We start from the raw sequence: 17,342 nt of genomic DNA, 5'->3' as shown, positions 1-17,342 counted from the left end.
TTTATTCCCATAGGTACTCTATGTTCTGAATTATCATAAAACACTTCCATAGGTCTTGCATTAAAAGTATTTGAATTTGTGCTAACTGGAAAGTGATTATTGACCCTACTATGAGAAGGACCTCACAACTTGTGGAACGGTAGTGTAGTTATTTCTGGCTACTGTTCACTGCCAGTAAAAAGGCTCTTGAGTCGGCATTAGAAAGCGTAGTCTCCCCGCAAAATAATCTCTCCTCTCCCTGCCTTCTGATCTCTGAAACGACGTTAGCCCCATGCTAGGACTAACGTAATTAGATCTTCCCTTGTCGCTTGGGCCTGCATTGTTTATAAATAGTTCTCCCCTCGGGGCCATAAACAGGGTTGGTCTTAGGATCTCTTCAAACTGATAATCAATTTCCATGGCATATTTTTGAAATTAGCATTAGTAAAGGCACATGATGCAAGAAAGCAAGCTTATATAGCATCAGCCAAAAAAAAAAAAAAAAAACCCACACACCCTTTTCATTTCACCCATCCACTTGCTCCAAATGTTTGTCCAGTTCTGCCTTGAATCTATTTAAACTATCACCTTCTACAACGACAGATGGAAGTTTGTACCAGCAATCAATCACCAGCTCGCTAAAGGTAAACTTCTGCACATCTATCAGCTCAAACCATTCAAGGCTTTATACACCTCAATCAGATCACCTCACAGGTGCCTAGTCTCCAGCAGAACAAGTACAGAGGTTCCCTCCTCTGTACTTGTTCCAACAGCTCTACATCCTTCTTAAAACGAGGCCTCCAGACATGTATACAGTACTCAAAGTTTGGCCTGACCATTACCTTATACAAGGGGATAATCACCTTATCTGTGCTAGAACAATTCATGTATATTATTGACAAGACACCGTCTACTCTTGCAGACCATCTGCACTGCTCAGAAAACTTCATATCTGCCTGCAAAATTACTCCCAGGTCCTTTTCACTCTCTGCCACTGTCAGTTTAGTACCACACAGTTGATTCATTACTCTGGGGTTACTGCTTCCCATGTGCAGTGCTTTACATTTGTCAAGGTTAAACAATTGCCACATCTCATCCCATCTGCTCAACTATTCTTGATCTTGTTGTAGCAGCGTACTGTCATTAGGGCCATTAACAACCCTGCCGACCTTCGTATCATATGCAAACTTGGACATTAAGCCTGACCTACCATTATCAATATCATTAATAAATGCAGAAAACAACAATGGACCAAAAGCTGAACCCTGGATGACTCCACTAATAACATTAGTCCATGAAGAGCAGTGTCCATTGATTACCACTGTCTTCTCTCACTCAACCATCCTTTTATCCATAGCAGCAATTTGCCTCCAATGCCACACTGCTCCAATTTGTGCAGAAGTCTTCCATGTGCAACAGTATCAAAGCCTTTCTAAGGTCCAAATAGATGATATCAAAATTATTCTTTGCATCCAGTTCCTTTGTGACCACATCATAGTATCCAATCAAATTGGTCAGACGACTTCCCCTTAACAAACCCATGCTGTCTCCAAGCTATAACTGAAGTCTTGTCTGGATGATTCTGCAATGCTTCTTTATCCAGTGCCTTCATTAATTTCCTCACAACAGAAGTTAACTAAGAAGTCTGTAATTACTTGTCACCTTTTGATCTTCCTTTGTGAATTGGGGTTACATGTGCACATCTCCAGTCCATGGGTACCTCCCCTGAGTCCGAGAAAACTCATCATTATGGCCAAGGGTTTGCTTATTTTCTTTGCTGCCTCCTTTAATATAATTGGATAGATTCTATCCACCCCAAGTGCCTTTCTTTATGTTTATCTTCAACAATTTCTCCTCCACTTTTCACTCAGTTATTACAAGATTATCTAGCTTACTGCCAGAGTTTAATACACCTCTGGCATTTCCCTCCCTGAATAACTCATAATGTAGATGCAAAATATTCATTTAATTTGTTAGCTACCTGACCAGGATCATCTGCAGTTGAACCATCAATATCAAGTGAACTAATCTGATTCATCCCCTTCTATTTTCATAAGTAAAGAACTCTTTGCTAATTTTCTTTGCATCCTTAGCGAAAGATTTCTCGTAAATTGTTTGTTAAGAGAAGCAGTTGTCTCTCCAGACTTTACCTCAAGGTTAATTGTTTTTATAACTTGTTTATCATTATCCATGACATTGTTAGTTACATTTATAGTGACTTTTTGATTAATTTTTCATTCGCCTCTTCACATGATGCGACTTCCAGTGCTGACTGAAAGGTAGTTGGATTCTGGCTTAGTTCTAAACGCTTTAACTTTTGATATAATCTGCTCAAAAATTGAGCTAAAAGAGTTTGATCCCTTAGTGTCAGTATCAGTCTGAGGTCGAGGGTTTCCTGTGCGGACGTGCCTTTCTGCCGCTCTTGGAATAGAGAAGTTTTTTCTGATTTATTTTCTGCTTTATTAGTTTAAATTGACATATTAACTTATTTCTAGAGTAGCTTTATATTCCTGTTTACGGTACTTAAAGTTAAAATAACTTAGATAGAGATTTTGTAGGTATTACTTAGTATCGGAAAGGGTATCAAATCCACGTGTTTACCGTTCATAAACGGCCGCCATTGCTACGTGAAAATTAATCAGTAAAATCTATTAATCTTGTCGAACTTCATTGGCAATTAAATTGTAATTTTAACTATACATATAACCACTTAGGTTACGGAACATAAATAATTAGTAAAAATAAATAATTAATACATAACTTGATACAGAAGTTATATAAAGGGATTTCGTAGATAACACTCGTTACTGAAGCGCGATACAGCATATCCGGAATTCGATAGCATTAGCTTTGTATAGTATAGTGCATAATATAATATTGTCAATTAATCAGTACATCTATTAATCTTGTTAAACTTCATTGTCAATTAAATTGTACTTTTAACTATATATATATAACGACTTAGAGTACAAACGTAACAAATAATTAATACATACTTGATACGGAAGTTATATAAAGGGAACTCGTAGATAACACTCGATACCGAAAAATAAATATAGCGTTATAACTGTGTTAAGATACAAGTTTAAGGTTTTAATTTTGTTCTGAAATTGTAATTTTATTGACATTTAAATCGAAATCATGACTCTGACCAGAGCAGCAAAGCAAAAGGCTCAAGCTAATGGGAGTGCTGTGACTCAGGGGAGAACTGAGGGGGGCGGTTGCCCCCTGAATCACGGCCTTTTAAGATGCACTGTTTGCTTGATGTTTGCGGAGCAATCGGGTACGGGACATGATACTGCCATGGGGGATGTCTTTGTGTGTGCACGATGCAAGGAGTGCAAGGAAATTAGGCGACAACTGGGCGTTGTTATGGGCCTATATGAGACCTTGAAGGACAGGGTGGATGCCCTCGAAGGAAATAAATTGAGGGCCCATCAAGCTCTCAGCTGCCCACATCAACACCAGAGCTTGGACTTGGTCATCTTGCAACACAGAGGCAGCCCCCAAGGCAGAATGCGCTGGTCCAACAGGAACTAGTAGTTGTTGGTGACTCAATTGTCAGGGAAACAGGGAACATGCTTTGTAAAAAGGATAGGTGAAACAGGACCAGGGTATGTCTGCCACCGGCAAAGGTTGATGACGTTGTAGAGCAGATATCATCTTTTAAGGGCACAAACGGTGATATAGTTGTACACGTTGGCACTAATGATATTAAGAGTAGGAGACCAGCGGAATTACTTAACAAGTACAGGTCACTGTTGAAAAAAAGCCGTGAAGTAGGGTTGAATTTGAAAGTGTCTGCAATTCTGCCCAGACACGATAGGAGGGAGTATATGATGAGAGCCTTGTCGATCAATTCGGCCCTGGAAAGATTGTGCAAGGCTGAAGGGGTAGAATTTTTTTCAGCCTGGACTGTACTTGTTAACAGGAGAGATTGCTTCTACAGGGATGGGATACACTTAAATAGAAAGGGTGCAAGAATATTTGCTGATGCTATCGAGGCAGTGTTAGGTGGGTCGGAAAGCTGCTAGCTTGGGGGGAGACAAAGACTAATGGATTAACAGTAGCCACGGGCAGAGGTGAAAGAGATTCTTGCACTGCTTCTATTGGAATGAGCAGAAGCCTGAAAAACAAGATGCAGGATATTTCAGAGACTGCTGGAAGTCATTGCGGTACAAGTAAACACATGGGTTGTGTTAGGGTAGCTAAGAATAGAAACAGGTGCATGTATACTTGCGTGTACACTAATGCTAGGAGTTTAGTAAATAAATTTGATGAATTTGAGGTATTACTCAAAACATCAAAGGCAGATATTGTTGGGATATCAGAGACGTGGTGTCACACAGATATAAGGAATGCAGAACTGGAATTTGGGGAGTACAACGTCTACAGAAAGGATAGACAGGATAGGAAGGGAGGAGGGGTTATGCTATTAGTTAAAAAACACATAAAATCCAAGGAAGTGAAGCCAGTTGACATCGCTGGACAGTGCAGTGTTGAGTCAGTTTGGTGTGACATAAGCATAGGTAAATCAAAATTGAGAGTAGGAGTGTGCTATAGGCCTAATGACTCTGATGAGTATAATAAGATACTGTACAGGGAAATAGAATGGGCCAGTAAATCAGAGAGTCTTATAATGGGGGATTTTAATTTCCCAGATATTGACTGGAATTTGTGGGTTGGTCACTCACACACTAGCAAGGCTTTTGTGGATTTACTGGATGATTGTTTTCTACACCAGCATGTTCGGGAGGCAACTAGAGGGAGTAATACTCTTGATCTGATTATCAGTAGTGATTCTTCATGCATTAGGAATCTGCAGATAAATGAACCACTGGGTGGCAGTGATCACAGTGTGCTGAAGTGGGATTTACTCAAGGAGGTAACTACCATCAGAGGTAAAGGGAAGGGTTTTTGCTTTCGTAAAGGCGACTATGCTGGTCTGAGACAGTATTTAAATTCTATACAGTGGGACCAACTGATGATGTTACCAACAGCAAATTCAAAATGGGAAGCATTCAAGGAACTAATCTTGGAAGCTACCAGGCTTTACATACCAACCAAGAAATATTGTTCAAGGTTCAGGCCTAAATGGTTGTCAGATGAACTAATGAGACATATGGCAGAGAAGAAAAATGCATGGGATACATACAAATTAATGGGTGACGTGGAAGCCTATGATAGATATAAGTTGGTCTGTAACCAAGTCACAAAGGAGATTAGGCAGGCAAAGGCAGATTATGAGAAATCCTTGGCAAAGGATGCAAAGAAAAACAGAAAAGAGTTCTTTACCTATTTAAACTCAAGAAGGAAAGGGATGAATCAGATTGGTCCACTGGATGTTGATGGTTCAACAGTTGAGGATCCAGCTCAGGTGGCTAACAATCTAAACGAGTATTTTGCATCTACATTCACACATGAGGAGTTATTCAGGAAGGGGAATGTCGTAGGTGAAGTAAACATTGGCAGTGAGCTAGATGATTTTCTAATAACTGAGAGGAAAGTGGAGGAGAAATTGTTGAGGATAAACATAAAAAAGGCACCCGGGGTGGATGGGATCTATCCAGTTATATTAAAGGAGGCAGCAAAGGAAGTAAGCAAACCCCTAGCCATAATTATGAGAGCTTCTTTGGACTCAGGGGAGGTACCCATGGACTGGAGATGTGCAAATGTAACCCCAATTCACAAAGGAGGATCAAAGGCTGACACAGGTAATTATAGACCTGTTAGTTTAACTTCGGTTCCAGGAAAATTAATGGAGGCACTGGTTAAAGAAGCACTGCAGGATCATCTGGACAAGAATTCAGTTATAGCTCAGACACAGCATGGGTTTGTTAAGGGCAGGTCTTGTCTGACCAATTTGATTGGATACTATGATGTAGTCACAAAAGAACTGGATGCAGGGAATAACTTTGATATTATATATTTGGATCTTAGAAAGGCTTTTGATACTGTTGCGCATGGAAGACTGCTGCACAAATTGGAGAAGTGTGGCATTCGAGGCAAATTGCTGCTATGGATAAAGGGATGGTTGAGTGGCAGAAGACAGAGAGTGGTAATCAATGGACACTGCTCAACGTGGACTAATGTTATTAGTGGAGTTCCTCAGGGTTCAGTGTTGGGTCCATTGTTGTTTTCTGTATTTATAAATGATATTGATGATGGTGTATCAGGCTTAATGTCCAAGTTTGCAGACGATACAAAGGTTGGCAGGGTTGTTAAGGACACTACTGATACTATGCTGCTGCAACAGGATCTGGAAAGGTTGAGCAGATGGGCTGAGAGGTGGCAAATGAAGTTTAACATTGACAAATGTAAAGTACTACATATGGGAAACAGTAACCCCAGATCAACGTATCAACTCTGTGGTACTACGCTGACAGTGGTAGAGAATGAAAAGGACCTGGGGGTAATTGTGCAGGCAGATATGAAGTTCTCTGAGCAGTGCAGACGAGCTGCAAGAGTAGCTCATGGTGTCTTGTCAATGATATACAGGAATTTTTCTAGCAGGGACAGGGATGTGATTATTCCCTTGTATAAGGCATTGGTCAGGCCACACCTTGAGTACTGTATACAGGTCTGGAGGCCTCATTTCAAGAAGGATGTAGAGCTGCTGGAACGAGTACAGAGAAGGGCAACAAGATTAGTGAATGGAACAAAGGGTTGCTCTTACGAAGAAAGGCTTAAGTTTTGCAAATTACAGAGCCTGGAGACTAGGCATCGCCGAGGTGATCTGATAGAGGTGTACAAGGCTTTGAATGGCTTGAGCATGCTCAATGCCGATGGAATTCTTCCTCTTGCTCAGAATAATCACCTGAGAGGGCATAAATTCAAATTGAGGAAGGACGGATGTCGGATAGATGTGCGGAAATTCGCCTTTAGCCAGCGGGCAGTTGGTTTGTGGAATAGACTTCCATTGCTTGTTGTTGAAGTTGATAGCCTAAACAAATTTAAGGCTCAGCTGGACAGGTATTTCGAACGAATTGAGGGGTGAAATGGGAGTAGTGGTTGTTTTTTTTTTTTTTTTTGGCTGATGCTGAATAAGCTTGCTTTCTTACATCATATGCCTCTACTAATGCTAATGCTATTTCTGGTGTCTCTTTTTCTGTCTCAAAAGCTATCCTGCAGAAATTTTTTATGCAAGTGGCAAACTGGATAACAGACTCTCCCGATTCTTGTTTAGTCATGCTGAAATGCTGTAGTTGTGTTATAAGAGGCTCAGAGCATTTAAAGTGCTCAACCAAGGCTCCCTTGAAGTGCAAATAATTTTTCTCTGCCTGTAACTCGAGCGAATGTGAGTAAAACTTCCCCACTAACCCCTTTACTTTTGATTTAATCACTATTTCAGCTATCTCTTCCAACAGTTTTAAGAGAACTGTAAAATCAGGATTTCTTCTTGAGACCCCAAAACATTGGAATTAAGTTGATGAAACCCATGAATGGGACTGGATTGGTCCTTACAGGTTCAAGTCCCGGTCCGGGTTTTGTTAAAAACAGTGGTTCTGACAAGTGTAAGCTCTTGTCTGTTCCTTCCATTTTTGTGTGTGCATATAATATCAAAATATCTTCTTACAAAACGAAACGGTTGCTTATATGATTTAGACAAACAGCAGTACATATTCAGGAGGGTTGTATGTTCAGAATATTATATTTAAACTGACAAAGGCACTATAACACTTCAATACAACAACTCTTACATGTATACATTCTCAGACCAACAAACAAAATAAAAATTGCCCCCACAAAAGTAAAATGCTGAGACTGGACTAGTGACAAGCAACAACTTGTTTGAACTTGCAGTTAATTTACCTTCCAATTTGATTTCAATTTTTTTTTATCTTTAAAAGATAATCTAACTGTGAGCTAAATAATACAGCAGAGCTGATTCATAGATTGTTGCCACTTATTACTATGTAATAGTAATAATAATGGTTGTAATAAGAATACTTCATCAATACTACATACATTATTATCAGTAAATAGCAATCAAGATAATAGAGCATAATTCTCTCTGCTAATTTCAAAAAACACCAGCAACCTTTCCTTTTTTCTCTTCTTATATTTCTACTTCATGTTCTTTAAATCTTTATTTTATTTCCTCAAATTTTGTACTTCTCACGACTACAATTATTGCTACTCTATATTTTTCATCTTTGTCACAGAAACCATCTTGTTAGCCCCTTTTTGCTTTTATCTATGGTAATTAGTTAGGACAAAAATTTAAGCCCTTGGCAACGAAGGGTTTCTAGACACTTGATCGCTGCAGCTTTAAATTGCAATTGTTTTCAATTGCGTAATCACTTAGGTTACTCAAACCCGCATAACATTTTCTTATTTTAACTTGTTTCTTCTGGTGTGCACATAAGAGTATTGGCAGAGAGCGAGAGAGGCATAAAATTCAATAATACATAACGTTTATTAAATAAATAAAAAATATATTACTTTGCTGAAAGCCTTCTGCGTAATCCAAACAATGAGAATTATTTCCATTCGTTATTAAATTAACAAAGATTTAAGTTTTTAGGAAAGAAGCATTTAGTTTAATCTATTCATTCTAATTCAGTCATCACACAACAGAAACAGTTTGCTTACCAGGTCAAATTGCTTTCTTCCAGAGCAGGTTATTGGTTTCCTTTCTCCCAGTAGATCACTACTGCGTTGTCTTCTTTGGACCCCGAGACTCTCTTTCAGCTTTCCCCTGTGCGCAACCCAAGGCATTTTTCTTTTCTTGGTTCCCTTCGGACCCTTTATATTATTTTCTGGTTATCTCATCCTACATCACAGTCAGAGTTGCCAAAAATGCCCATTTGCTCCTTAGCATTACCTTTTTGGTAATCATCCCGTGAAATCCTGTCTCTACTTCTGCAATAAAACCCCTTTAAGCACCTCAGTTGATGTTAGAACCCAGGGACTCTTGCTTTCCTTCCGCCCATGTTGTTACCTCATTTCGAGTAAACGCTTCCCACGATTATCTCCATCCTCTGCCCTCTATTGGCTCCTCTATGCTCTTCCAGAGCTACCATGGCTTCGCCTTACTCCCCCCCCCCCCCCCCATCAGCGAGTTAGGATAAGAAGTTTTTGCATTCTCCGTAGGCCCCGGTGCCAAGCGAATTCGAGGTCAAGCGTTCAAAGTGCGAATATATAGCGATCTTTCCCAGTGATAAAAGTTCATTTTAAGTTATATCATTTTTTACTGGAAGTTCATTTATAATTCAGTTCTATACTTGAAAAATCACAAGGAAGGAAGGAAGGAAGGAAACTCACCTTTCTTTTTCATTACATATATTACTCTGTTTTACTAACCAACTAACTTATCTAACCGCTTGGCCTCCTTGCGGCACTGCTCCTGCCTCCCCGTGGCGGGGCCGCAAACTTAGGAGGGAAAGTCAACCTCCCAGGGCAAAAAAGGAGCCTAACATGGACTACGACAATTACCCAGAGCTTGAGCAGCCGAGGCGCTCATCCAGTACCATCAACAATGCTGATTATGAAATTTCTCACGATGTAACAAAGTCTAAACGACTGCGTACAGACACAGACCAACAGGAGTGCCCATCATTCCTTATCTTACATAGTCTGTCGGACAAATCTATGTCCGATTTCTCACCATTTCTTATACAGAAATGTTTGGAAAATGTGGCGGGCTCTCCCAAAATGGTGAGAAGACTCAGATCTGGAGACCTCTTGGTAGAAACAGTGAGTCGTGCACATTCTGAGAGACTGTTGAAACTAACGATATTTGGCGGACTACCCATTCAAGTTACCCCTCATGCAACACTAAATACTTCCAAAGGAGTAATTGCAGAGTGGGATCTGATAAATGTAACAGAAGATGAACTGACCCAAGAACTCAAACATCAGAAAGTGATACAAGCCAAATGCATCATGATCAGGAAAGATGGAGAACTTGTTCCCACCAGCAACATCATCCTGACATTCGGAACACCTATCTTGCCATCCAGTGTCAAAGCCGGCTATCTCAAGTGCCGAGTACAACCCTTTATCCCGAATCCTATAAGATGCTACAAGTGCCAAAAATTTGGTCATGCACAAATGGCTTGTCGAGGAGATCCAGTCTGCCCAAACTGTGGGTCGAAAGAACATTCGCAAACAGACTGTGACGTCAAAACACCCCACTGGCTGAATTGCAAAGGCATGCATCCAGCCTACTCCAAGTCATGCAACCTCTGGAAAACTGAAAAAAAATCCAAAAGTACAGGGTAGAACGAAAAGACACATACCAAGAGGCAAGAAAGCAAATTATGCTTAACGCACCTAAGAACACATATGCAGCAGCAATGCAAAAATATCAAACAACAGCAACACAAACTGAAGTATCAGTTCCCCCAACCATATCGATTGCAGATTGGGCCCGATCTATACTGTCACCATCAATGAAACAGACTCTAAAAGAGCAAAAGGTAGTAGATAGAGCCAACAACACCCCTGTTACAGTCCCACCAGCAACCCCACATAGACCATCAGATATTTCAAAGTCAAAAACCGACTCAGTTACAAATAGGAAGACAAACAATATCACTTCAGTAAATATGGACACTGATAACAATACTGACCCAAATGAACCTATCCTAGATCTTCATGCAGAAGACGTCATGGATATCGGATGCCCAACCTTTCCAAGAAAAGAGAAAATGAAACTTGATTGCCACAAACAGCCTGGGAATAAAAAAGACTCAGAATCTACCTAAAGTAACAAAACGAAATAATGCACCAAATCATACAGTGGAACTGTAGAGGAATTCGCAGTAACATTGATGATATCCACGAGTTAATTGATCGTTACCATCCCGTAGGCATCTGCCTACAAGAGACAAATTTAACACGGCATGTATCACTCTCAATTAAGAATTATGCACTCTTTAGAAAAGACAGAACTGCTACAAATAAATTGGCGCCTCCGTAGCCAGGTGGGAAGAAGCAGCAGTGCGTAACGCACGCTTCTTGATTAGACCGGGGTTCAATCCCATCACCACCAAATACGGGGATGCGGAAAGATCAGGGAATGATCACCGCATATTCCTGGAGCAATATGGCCTTAGTTGCTTATGCTCCTAAAAACCAAATAACAAACAACAAGCTACAAATAATGCTCATGGAGGGGTAGCCATACTCATAGACTCACGAGTACCTTGCAGATTAATTCCTTTACAAACTTCCATCGAAGCTGTTGCAGCACGTATTGTGATTGGTATTACTTTGAAAATTGTCTCTATCTGCTTATCGCCCAATCACTCCTATACCATCCATGAACTGGAAGATCTTATTCAGCAGTTGCCAACCCCTATCTGTTTATTGGGTAACTTCAATGGACACCATCCATTGTGGGGTTCTCCCAATGCAGATGGACAAGGACAACTAATCGAACAGCTTGCTGACAGACAAAATCTGACTATACTAAATACTGGCTTGCCAACTTACATCCATCTCTCTACGGGTAGAACTTCTGCAATAGACCTTTCGATATGCTCTCCTATCCTCTTCCCTAGTATTGAGTGGACGGCCCTCGACAACCCGCTAAATAGTGATCGCTTTCCGCCAATATGTAAGATTCAAACAGGACATTCCATAACTTCCCAAAACTACGTAAAATGGAAATTTCGCTATTGAGCAGATTGGGCAAAATTCACTTCCCGAGTGTCCTTTGATGAACAGATAATCGCAACCTGTCCTATTGACAGAGCTACTGATCACATCACGAGACAAATACTGGCTGCTGCATGCACTGCGATTCCACAATCACAGTCAACAGCCCACAGAACCATAAACTATTGGTGGAACGAAGAGTGCAAAGATCCAAAAAAAGAAAAAAAAAACCGAGCATGGAATCTGTTTCGAAAATATCCCACCACCGCCAATCTTATAAACTACAAGAGACTCAGAGCCAAGGCCCGTCACATTAGGAAGAAAGCTAAAAGAGAATCTTGGATTCGATTTGCGAGCTCGATTAATAAAAATACTGATTCAAGAATAATATGGCGGAAAATAAAACAACTAAGTGGCAAAGTTCCCCGATTATCCTCCCCAATTCTCAACTGGAATGGACAGGATCTTTCTTCTCCTACAGATATAGCGAATTCCCTAGGGACTGTTTTTTCACAGTTATCTGCCTCAGCAGCATACGATCTATCATTCCAGAAGATCAAAGTATTAGCTGAAAAGTCCAAACTGAACTTCAGACCTATGAGTAAATGTACTTTACCTTATAATCAGCTGCTTACAATGCTTGAACTTCAAGAAGCCATATCTAACTCAAAACACAGTGCTGCAGGCCCCGACAGAATATACTACATAATGCTCCAACACTTAAATAAAGAATCGGTCTCTTCACTGCTCACTTTTTTCAATCGCATCTTTCTTGAACATTGTTTCCCCAGTTCCTGGCACCACTTCTATATAATAGCAATTCCGAAACCAGGAAAAGATCATTCCATTCCTGAAAACTATAGACCTATTTCTCTCACCGGCTGCTTAAGCAAAACCCTGGAAAAAATAATTCACCGTCGACTTACTTGGTTTCTCGACTCAGAATATAATTTCTGACAATCAATATGGATTCAGGAAAAATCGATCAGCCCTGGATCTCATGGTCAAAGCGGAAACAAACATCAGGAATGCATTCATTCGAAATGAGCATCTCGTCATGGTATGTCTCGATGTAGAAGAAGCCTTCGACACCACATGGCGTTTTGGTATCCTAAGAGATCTGCATTCCCTTGACCTGAGAGGCCACTTACCGTACTTCATGCCGACCGGGCTAGCCGGGTGGGTAAAGTGCCTGCCTGGCAACCCAAAGGTCGCGGGTTCGAATCCCGCCTCGGGCTTGGATCAAAGTACTGCAAAAACTTTGTGAGGTGCAAACATATATACAAGAAGAAGGGGTCCCACAAGGCTCTGTGCTCAGTGCCACCTTATTCGCAATAAGAATAAACCATATGACTAAATATATGCCCAGCACTGTGAATTCATACCTCTATGCCGACGATCTCACTTTTTCTTGCAGTTCTCAAAACATGACTTTCGTTGAGCGGCAGCTCCAAATTTCAATTAATAATATTCAGTTATGGATGGCACAGAATGGGTATCGACTCTTGTTCAAAATCTAAAGTAGTTCACTTTTGTAACAAAAGGAAGATGCATCCAGATCCAGAAGTACACTTAACATATCAGCCTATCTCAGTTGTGAACAGCATTCGTCTGCTTGGTCTGACTTTTGATAGTAAGTTGAACTTCGTAGAGCACGTTAAACATCTAAAGACGTCTTGCCTGAAAAAAATGAACATACTCAGAGTCATTTCTTCTACATCATGGGGTGCAGATCGGTACACGTTACTGCATTTGTATAGAGCCCTAATCAGATCTCGCCTTGATTACGGTGCCTCAATGTATGATTCTGCTAGGGAAAGCGTGCTAGCGCGACTTGCACCAATTCAACACTCTGCCCTGAGGATTTCTATAGGCACTTATAGAACTTCACCAGTTCAAAGTCTTTATATTGATCCTCATGAACTTCCTCTAACCCTCAGGAGAAAGATGTTAATTCTTAACTATACAACTAAAATCCAAAGTCTACCTACCCATCCCATTAGGCCGATACTTAACGACCCACAGTTCACAACATTCTATAGAAATAAACCTAGAGCAATTCAGCCTTTTGCTCTCAGAGCTCAAGCATTATCAGAAACTTGGAATATAGATCCCGACAAAGTTCTTCAAGATTTAAGCAGTACAGATCCCCCATGGAGGTCTATTAAACCACTCTGTGACAATTATTTTCTAAACTAGGGAAAACACTCTCTTGCAAAAGTTAATATACAACAACTCTATATAGCCCATACACAAAATTATCTGCATTTTTCAAAAATATATACTGATGGATCAAAATCTGAGAGTGGAGTGGGTGCATCAGCCGTTTTCCCTCATAAAACCTTCTCCATATCACTTCCCAATGAATGCAGCAGCTATACAGCTGAATTATACGCCATCAAACTTGCAGTGGAAAATATCCTCCATCTGACCATCCATAAAAGCATGATATATACGGACTCCCAGAGTGCGATTATAGCTTTACAGAACAATTCTTCTAAAACACATCCTTTAATAAAGCTCAAAATCCAAACTGATGCATCTTCAAGAACTTCAACGAGTGGCTATTTTCTGTTGGATCCCAGGCCATGCTGGGATACAAGGAAACGAAAGTGCAGACTATGCCGCTAAACATCCATCCGACAGAGAATTATCACAGCATTACGTCCCATATCTTGACTACAAAAGTAACATTCGAAGAATGTGTAAAGAACAATGGAGAACTCAATGGCAAGCCCAAACGCACAATAAACTCTGCCAAATAAAACCTGAACCACAACCGTGGACCTCCAGTTTCTGTATAAACAGGAGGGAGGAAGTAATTTTAACTAGAACGCAAATTGGCCAGTCATCTTACCCACCTTTATCTCCTCACAGGTAATGATCCTCCATAGTGCAACTGTCCACTCACAATAAAGCATATTCTTATTAAGTGTACTTTATACACCACTGCCTGCCAAGTCTCTTTTAGCTTTCTGCCAAACCTTAACACTCTGCCACATCATAGGTAACGACGCTAATCTACTGGAGTTCTTTCACTTCACAAAAAAGATTGAATTATATGATCGTTTTTGAGTAATGCCATCACAATCACCATGCATATGTAACATTCATAATGATGATAAATGCAATACGGCCTAAGCAGCCCTTGCACCAAAAACAACAACAACAACAGCATTCTCCATTTACATCTACACTTTCTCCCTGCAAAATGGGATTTTCTTCTCTTCTCTTATTAAACGCCGTGGGTTCCAAATGAATATAGTTTTGTAATTTATCATAAATCCCAAGGTACTGTATTAGTAATTTATTAATTAATTAGTTTCGCTTGATTATCGGGAGATGTGAAAATTCTCGGTCTAACATTAGTTTCTGCATTATTAATTTTAAGTAGATTGGGAGATATTGATAGTTGAAGTTGCCTGCTCATTGTATATATAAAGTGCAATAAATATGATTTTAGTTATTTATTGATTAGAGACAGGCATTACTCACTAATTGGGAGAGGGGTAACACTTCATTTTGTCTTATTTGCATTTAATTATACCAGATACTAAATTTCTTTGTTAGTTTAAGATAATTTTTCCCTTGGGACAATTTTAAAACTAGTCAATCCTGGTCTGGCATGTAATGACCATTTATTTGCTTTAATATTCAGTGCAATTAGCCTTGAATATCTTGTATATTTCATAGGTGGTAATTCCACTTCGAGTTTTGATCTTCAAATAGCTAATTGGAGAATGGAAAGTCTAGTGCGAGATTCTGAGACTAGTTCTGAGGATGAATTTTTTGATGCTGAAGGTATGTTGATATAGAAATCTAATTTTTTACTCATTAGATAAGTCAATGTCATTCTTTATTGACTTTGTTCGTGGACAGTTTAAATATTTTTTTATTTTCATATATTTAGAGTAAAATATGCTTTAGATCAGGCCTGGGCAAACTTTTGGGTTGAAGGGCCACAATAGGAATTCAAAAAGAAGGCGGGCCGCACGTAAAATACTATTTTTAGATATATATTATTTGTTATCATGAAGAAGAAATATAACATAAAAAAATATTCTCTAACAACCAAGAATTTACTGAGTGAATGAAACTGTTTTACATCTTTTAACATTTATTTTTTTAATTTCGGGTGTTAATTTTGTAGTTGAGATTCTTAAAACTGCTTGTAAATGTTCATCGGTGATGCTTGATCATAATGAATTTTTATTTAGATTCATGATGGAAAATGTTTGTTCACATATATAGGTTGATCCAAAAATAACCAACATTTTCTTGGGCAAAATCTTTAAGTTTGTTGAATTTGTCCGAATTAAGAGTATTGTAAAATTTACAGATTTCCTCATGATGGTGCAATTTCCTTAAATCGGTATCACACTGCAGATCTATAATCTGAAGCTGTAGTTCACTCGGTGCACTATCAATTTCTATTGAAAATGGGTCGCGCACTATTGCCAAACTTGTCTCAATTTTTCGGAAGTCACCAAATCTTTGTGAAAAGTCGTCATTCAAAGCGTTGATAACTTCACAATATTTTTCAAATTTATTTTCTGGAATCATCAGCAACTTCATGGTTGGAAAGTGTTCTACCTTGTTAATCAATAAATGTTGAAGGAACAACTGGAGTTTTAATTGAAATCCATTCAAACTTTTTACCATATCATGGGCGTATAAATTTTCCCCTTGTAACATGGTGTTGAAAGTATTTAAGTGCCACGATGTCCAGGGTAAATGCAAAATCACAAATCCAGTTATTATCAGTTAATTTGGGAAAGTCCATAATATTTTTCAGTTTTAAAAATAGAACAGTGTCATCTTTAAGATCCCATACTTGCCGAAGAACTTTTCCTAAGCTAAGCCATCAAATTTGGCTATGATAAGGAATATCTGTGTACTCGGATTCAATATCTTGAAGAAAATTAACGAATTATCTGTGTTTCAGGCCCCTTCAATCGTATTAAATTTACTAGTTTAATAATACAAGATGTGACATGTTCATCTTTTAACACATTTTTACATAATACTTGTCGATGTATAATACAATGAATTGTAATTAAATTATAATCAGAATAATTTTCACAAATTTTTATCCTGAATTTTCTTTAACTCTCCAACATTTTTACCTGTCAAACTTGGTGCTCCGTCAGTTGTTACGCTTACCATTTTGTTCCATTGTAAATTATATCTTTTTAAGCATTTTTCAAATATATCAGTTCCCGTTGTTTGGTCTTTAAGAGATGCCATTGAAAGAAGCTCTAATAATTTCAAATTTAGAGGTACATCCACATATGAAAATTAATAACTGCACAGTATTCTTTTGGTCGTTACTTTCGTTGACAACTATCGAGTACCATGTTATGAATTCTAATACTGATAATAATTGCTCATTCAAATTTGTATCGATACATTCAATTCTTCTTACTACGGTTCGCCGACATAAACTTATATTCTCAAATTTGTGTTTAATGTCAGGACATATAATTCCACAAGGTTCAGTCATACATTCTTTAATATAGTCTCCATCACAAAAAGGCTTTTTGCAATTATATGAGAAATAACAAAACTTGCCTCTACAGTAGCTTCTTGTTCCTTAGTTAGCCGCGTAAACACATTTTGTTGTCTAGATAAATTTTGAATCAATCTGCAGTTTTCTTTCTCGCTTCCGGAGTTAAATTGGCACCATATTTGGAATGTTTAATAGTGAAATGTCTTTTAATATTGTACTCTTTCAACACTGAGACACTCTCCTGGCA

The 17,342-nt window shown here is 39.0% G+C and overlaps 1 protein-coding gene across 1 annotated transcript in view; it reads left to right on the top strand.

Moving 5' to 3' along the window:
- rdgB (retinal degeneration B) overlaps window positions 1–17,342 on the top strand; it is a 597,535-nt gene that overhangs the window by 153,310 nt on the left and 426,883 nt on the right. Inside the window, exon 6 of the mRNA XM_090373500.1 lies at window positions 15,280–15,387. Within this exon, the coding sequence (XP_090229626.1) occupies window positions 15,280–15,387 (108 nt within the window). The remainder of the gene's footprint in view (window positions 1–15,279; window positions 15,388–17,342) is intronic.

This window comes from Mastigoproctus giganteus, chromosome 5 (assembly GCF_048544385.1).
Source record: "Mastigoproctus giganteus isolate SK-2022 chromosome 5, ASM4854438v1, whole genome shotgun sequence".
Lineage (NCBI taxonomy): Eukaryota > Metazoa > Arthropoda > Arachnida > Uropygi > Thelyphonidae > Mastigoproctus > Mastigoproctus giganteus.
Note: the sequence above shows the minus strand (reverse complement) of the source record. Positions and strands in the feature narration are given on the sequence as shown.